The sequence below is a fragment of the Apium graveolens genome, chromosome 2, assembly GCF_009905375.1.
Source record: "Apium graveolens cultivar Ventura chromosome 2, ASM990537v1, whole genome shotgun sequence".
Classification (NCBI taxonomy): Eukaryota; Viridiplantae; Streptophyta; class Magnoliopsida; order Apiales; family Apiaceae; genus Apium; species Apium graveolens.
In genome coordinates this window covers 46,126,840-46,133,409 of record NC_133648.1, presented here as the reverse complement: position 1 = coordinate 46,133,409, position 6,570 = coordinate 46,126,840, and the positions used below count along the sequence as shown (strand labels likewise).

The following is a 6,570-nucleotide window of genomic DNA, read 5'->3' as shown; positions in this document are numbered from 1 at the left end:
TACTTAATTCTTTATTCCGCACTTTGCAAATCAAAACACTTATATATATTGAGTTAGAACATTTTTATAAATCTCAAAAAGAGGCCAAAATTACATTCAACCCCCCTTCTGTAATTCTTGTTGTATTGTTAGGGAATAACATGATCTGTGTAGATTTCACATTTTTTTTCCATAAAGATAGCGCCTTCATATCTTCAATGCAAGAAACTACTGTTTTCAATTCTAGATCATGAGTTGAATACTTTTGTTCATGTAATTTCAATTTCCTAAGCTATCACTTTATCATGCTACATCAAAACGCATTATAAACCTTTATGTGAAACATCATTATAGATAACAAAATAACCTAAATTGGTTGTCGACCTACTTTGACAGTTGAGATACGGAAATGAGGAAGAATGCAATCATGCTTTGTTGGTCGTTGTGAAAGTGCATAAATGATTTGATCTGGAATCAACGATGAGTAGAGGTGGTAGATGTTGTTGAATCAGTAAGTGTGTTCCTTAATCAATGGCAGTACGCTCGTGATAAAACATTCGATAACTTCCTTGGTCATATGATCAATGCGGATGGTGATTAGTGATGGACTCCCCGAATATAAACACGATCAAGGTTACATCTGATGCAGCTATATTTGAACCCTCAAACTGTTATAGTTTCTTTTTTGTTGCAAGAGACACAGAGGCGTATTGATAGAAGTAAGATCAAGATGTAGCATTGGCAATGTTCCTCCAGAGAATATAGAAGCGTTGGGTGTTTAGGAGGCCATGAGTTGGACTACGAGCCAACAACATTACAATATTTTGGTGAAAACAGATTGTCTTGTCGTACAAGCAATCAGAAGTTCTACTACTATGTTGTCATATTTTGGCAAATTAATCAGAGAATGTAAGGTGTTACTAATGGAGCTCAGAGATAGGAATGTGTCGATTAAGTAAGTTTGTTAAACGGTATGTTAATAAAGTAGCACATTTCCTAGTTAGATCTATTTCATGTATAATTTGGCGAGTGAGTGATAATCACCCGGAGTTCATTGATATATCGATGGACGATTTGAATTACGAATAAAAACTTCATTTCTTTGGCAAAAAAACGTATTTAGGGTCCAAAACCACAATAAAACCCGATGGGTTCGGATTTGAATTTACAAATTTTGAAATTTTCAGGTGCGTCTTCGAGTTTGGCATCAGATTTGATTTTTGCGAAACCGTTTCGACCGAGCCATTCCTGTCCCAAAAAAAAAACTCATCCGTGGTGGTGTTACCGGCCAATTACAAGCAATGTCGTGTGAAATGTGATATAAATGGCACCCATTTTAACCCCATATGTGCAAAAATGTTAAGCAGAACAATACCCAGAATTTCCAACAAGCCTGAACTGAGCTTCATTGAAAACATTTGCTTAAACATTCTTACTTTTTGCAACTCCAAGTCTTTAAAACAGGGTATTTGTGCTCACAGCCCAATAATTAAGCTGGGTCTTGAACATAACTTGTTGCTTAACAACAATTTGCTATCGGTATATGCTAAATGTTATGGACTTGAACATGCACGCCACTTGTTTGATGACATGCCGCTGAGAGATGTTGTTTCCTGGACTGGGATGTTATCTGCTTACAGCAAGTTTAAGGATCATGAGGAGGCACTTAGGTTGTTTGATCTTATGAGAATTAACGGGCATTATCCGAATGAGTTTACGTTATCGAGTGTTTTAAGATCGTGTTCGAGTTTAGGGAGGTTTAGTCTTGGAAGTCAGTTGCAGAGTTATATGATTAAAAATGGGTTCGAGACAAATGGGATTTTAGCTAGTAGTATGATTGATTTGTACTCTAAATGTGGTCTTACTAAGGAGGCGTATGAATTGTTCAAGAATATAGGTAATCCTGATACGCTTTTATGGACAACGATTATATCTGCGTATATACAAGCTGAAAATTGGAGAAGGGGTTTGCAACTGTATGATAATATGATTCGGGATGGGATTGTTCCTAATGAATATACATTTGTTAAGCTTTTAACTGCATCAAATTCTCTTGGTTTGTACTATGGGAAATTAGTTCATGCACAAGTAATTGTATGGGGAGTGAAGACGGCATTAGTTTTAAAGACTGCTCTTGTTGACATGTACTGTAAATGCGAAGAAATGGACTATGCGTTGAAGGTCTCAAAGCAAACACATGAGCGTGATGTTTTTTTATGGACTGCTATCATTTCTGGTTTCATCAGAAATATGGACTTCACTAAGGCTTTTGATGCTTTTACTGAAATGTTGTGCTCTGACATTGTACCAACTAACTACACGTATTCTGGAATCCTGAATGCCTGTTCATTGGTTCTAGGACTGGAACTGGGTCAGCAGATACATGCACGGGTACTCATGGCTGGTCTGGAAAATGATGTCTCTGTTGGAAATGCACTTGTAGATATGTACATGAAATGTTCCTATACAGTGGAGAATGCATTAGGAGTTTTCAAAGAAATATCTTCACCTAATGTCATATCTTGGACTTCGTTAGTTGCTGGTTTAGCTGAACATGGTTTTGAAGAAGACTCTTTCAAGGCATTTGAGGAGATGATATCTGTAGGGGTGCAACCAAATTCCTTTATGCTTTCCTGCATCCTCTGGAACTGTAGTAGTGTAAATTCTCATAGTCGAACGAGAGAACTTCACGGGTATATTATCAAGAAAAATGCAGACAAAGATATAGTTGTAGGAAATGCTCTTGTAGATGCATATGCTGGATTAGGCATGGTGCGTGATGCACAGCGTGTCATAAAAATGATGGCCAAGAGAGATGTCATTACCTATACTGGTTTAGCCACAAGGATCAATCAGAGTGGATGTCATGAAACCGCTTTAAGCATCATTAGCGACATGCTTGATGATGATATAAAGATGGATGGATATAGCCTCTCTACATTCTTATCTGCGTCGGCAAGCTTAGGTGCAATGGAACCTGGAAAGCAGCTCCATTGTTCTTCACTAAAATCTGGGTTAGACAGCTGGATTTCTGTTTCAAATGGTATTGTTGACTTATATGGAAAATGTGGGTGCACAGATGATGCAGTAAGAGCTTTTCAAGAGATAAATCAGCCTGATGTGGCTTCATGGAACTGTTTGATGTTTGCTTTAGCATCGAATGGCCATATCTCACCCTGCCTCTCAGCTTTTGAAGATATGCTTTTAGCAGGGGTCTGCCCCGATGCAATCACTTATTTGCTACTTCTGTTTGCTTGCAGTCATGGTGGCTTGGTAGATCTTGGTTTGGATCATTTCCAGTATATGAAAGAAAGGCATAATATTGAGCCACAACTGGATCACTATGTCAGTAAAGTTGATCTCCTCGGTCGAGCTGGCCGGCTAGTGGCAGCAGTGGGTGTTATTGAGTCAATGCCTTTTCAGCCAAATGCTTTAATCTACAAAACTTTGTTGGCTGGCTGTAGACTACATGGCAACATACCTCTCGGAGAAGACATGGCCAGGCGAAGTCTTGAGCTTGAACCATCTGACCCCACAATATATGTGTTGCTTGCAAACATGTATGAAGATTTTGGACAACCTGAATTAGGTGATAAAACCCGCAGGCTGATGAAAGAGAACAGACTGAGGAAGACTCCTGGACAAAGCTGGATGGAATTAAAGAACAAGATGCATATTTTCAGTGCGGGAGATAAAATGCATCCGCAGATAAATGAGATTCACGAGAAACTAGATTCCGTGATAAGTGAGATCAAAATGATGGGATATCCATATCAAGCCAATATAGCCTCAATGTACCACAGTGAGAAATTAGCTGTTATATTTGGACTTCTCAACAAGCCGTCAAATGCTCCAATACGCATCATTAAGAATATAAGGATTTGCAAAGATTGTCATTATTTTATGGTAAATTTGACTCTATTGGTCCAGAGGGAGATAATTGTCAGAGATGGAAACCGTTTTCATTGTTTTAAGAAGGGTGAGTGTTCATGCAGAGGCTTTTGGTAAACCATGTGAGAAATGATTAGCTTTGTCCATACAGTTCAAAACTTTGTGAAAAACGCAAACCTTTTGGCTGAATAGGTTTCTTAGGAAACAATCTCTGTTGGCTCACGTCCTTCTAAGGCATGTATGTAACAACTTTTTGAAATTTAGGAAACTAACCTGCTATCTTTAGGAACACACATACAGAAAAACATTAAGACCGTGTGGTTTCACCAGTAGAAAAATTTCCAGTAGCTAAATGACAGTCCATACACTACAAAATTCTATAGAAGGCAGAATTCGAGGTTCTGCAGTGAAACAAACAGGATGAAGGAATCAGAGTGCATGTTGCAGCGGTTTTGTATTCCTTCATCCAAGCTCTTTACTCTTTATCTCATTTCCAGTTTCTTCGGACATGTCTCCAATTTATTCTGGTATTACTTCCTGTTCCTTATTTCTTTAAATAATTTTCATTTATACCTCATCTACTAGATTCTGAGTTCGCTATTGACAGTTTTATTCTATTTTAAGTTGTTAATGGTTAATTTATTATTCTAGGCCCAAGAATCTTGGGCTTTTGTGAATTGATGCAGTTTTACTTATTGCAAGTTCACTTTGCTAAATTTTTAAATAAGTTAGTCTATGATTGTTATATTTCCGGCATCAGCTATATGAATTTTACTTAAGCTATTTCTCTGAACTATATTCTCTTCCTAGTAAGTTGACCCGTGGTCCTAGATATCTCAGTTTTTGAATAATGTTTGTGAAGCAAAAGAAATGTGGGAGCCGGGTATATGTAACTAGCTTCTCATGCTTGCTTCAGTTTTTGTATCACAAAGTGCAGGTACAATAATGAATTAGGGAATTTCATAATGTTGTGCAGAGTTTTTAGTCTGTGTAAATTATGATGGTTCTTAGCTATTAGTCCTTAAGTGTAGGCTCTGCTCAAAATATATATGCTTCGAACTGCAAATCTGACCAATCTAAATTTGTTCGTCAGAAAGATTGCCAATAATAATAGTTGCACTTTTTACAAGACTAATGTTAGAATTTTAACGAAGGATTGTAACAGCTAGACAACATATGCAGTATTTTGTATGAAATTATTATCGGAAGACCTCACTTTCCTAGATAGTAACGCTATGTAATTGGAAACTTGTCCTTAAAGAATTACGCCAAGTGATTTATCTAGAAACTACATATGAACTGTTTATGTCCAGTTTCGATTTGCTTTGTGATGAAATAATCTTCTATTGGCCGAAGTTTCAGTAAATAATGCGTACATATTGTATTGTGCAAATAGAAAACTGCTTACAAAATGGTCAATAGAATATACAAACATTTATGACCTTAATTTCTTTCCTATTGATTCAGATACCACAAAAGACATATATGCTGTCTTTGTAGCAAAAAGCATCATGGCTTCGAGTGGGGGTTACTGAAGTTGCAATCCGATCTACACATGCAGGTCTGTTAATCTGGAAGGCCGGCATGGTTATATTTTTGTGTCATGTGGTTCCTGTGTAATATAAGCTCTATGATGCTTGTCTGACAATCAGGCCAATCAATTCGCATAAGCAACAAAGTTTTATATTGTCAAAGCTTAGATCAGATGATGAAGATGCATTTACGAGCTCTTAGACATCCTGGGTCGCAGATTTCTTTTGACAAGTTGACACAGAAGTAGAGAAAATGTAATGCAGGTCAAAAATACAGTTGCTGGAAACTACAATTGCTTGTGGATTACAAATGTACTTGTGGATCTCCGGATCAACTGGTGTGAAAGTAATAGAAAACAATCAGTTTTTCAGGAAACTTGTGAAGTTTGCAACTAGAGTCTAGAAATATAAAGATGATCAATTGTGATTGGTTTAATGCAAGTTGCGTGCATTTTATTGTTTCCCTTTTTGTTAAGATATAATAAGGTTACCATAGTTCCGGTTGGGAGAGGTCTCCATCCCTTAATGTATTTAGCTCCCCTATGCTCATTAATCAAACGAAAAGAGCATAAATGCGCTTCATCAGCGCTTGGCATATTAACATGTCCCCGAACTCACCCTCATATAGTTATTTTTATTTTTATTTTATATAATGGTTTGAACAAAATACCACTTACATCTCTGAGATTTGCGAACAAAATGTTGGTTCTTTAAAAAGTAGAAACTACGAAATTGGAGTGTTTAGATCAATACTACGTGTCCATAAAATATTTCAAAATTATTTTAAAAATGATACGTGTTATTCTTATATTGGGGATTTATCATATTACTAAGGTGGTGCTAAATACAGTAAAAATTTGCTCCGCCCACTAATTATTACTGTGTCCTTCACCTATGACTATCAACATTAAATAACAACCTTATAATATTAAATAGTCCGGTAACAACCTATTTTGCCTTTTTTAAGATTTTCTATAAAATCTTGTAATCTTTTATTAATCAAAACTAATTATATTGTACTGATTTGTTAACTGAAATTGTCTTATTGACTAATATTTTTGATAAAATAATAATTTAATGTAATACAATTATTTGAAAAAAATATGGAATACTATTATTGAATTAAAAAATATTTATACTTAATTCAAATAATAATAATGATTGTAAA

General features: G+C 36.0%; 1 protein-coding gene across 1 annotated transcript; it reads left to right on the top strand.

Moving 5' to 3' along the window:
• Positions 1–228: 228 nt before the first annotated feature.
• LOC141707366 (pentatricopeptide repeat-containing protein At5g52850, chloroplastic) lies at positions 229–5,863 on the top strand. The gene is made up of 2 exons (XM_074510490.1): positions 229–4,397; positions 5,338–5,863. The coding sequence occupies exon 1, from the start codon at positions 1,336–1,338 to the stop codon at positions 3,985–3,987; it is 2,652 nt and encodes an 883-aa protein (XP_074366591.1). The 5' UTR covers positions 229–1,335; the 3' UTR covers positions 3,988–4,397; positions 5,338–5,863.
• The last annotated feature ends 707 nt before the right edge of the window (positions 5,864–6,570 follow it).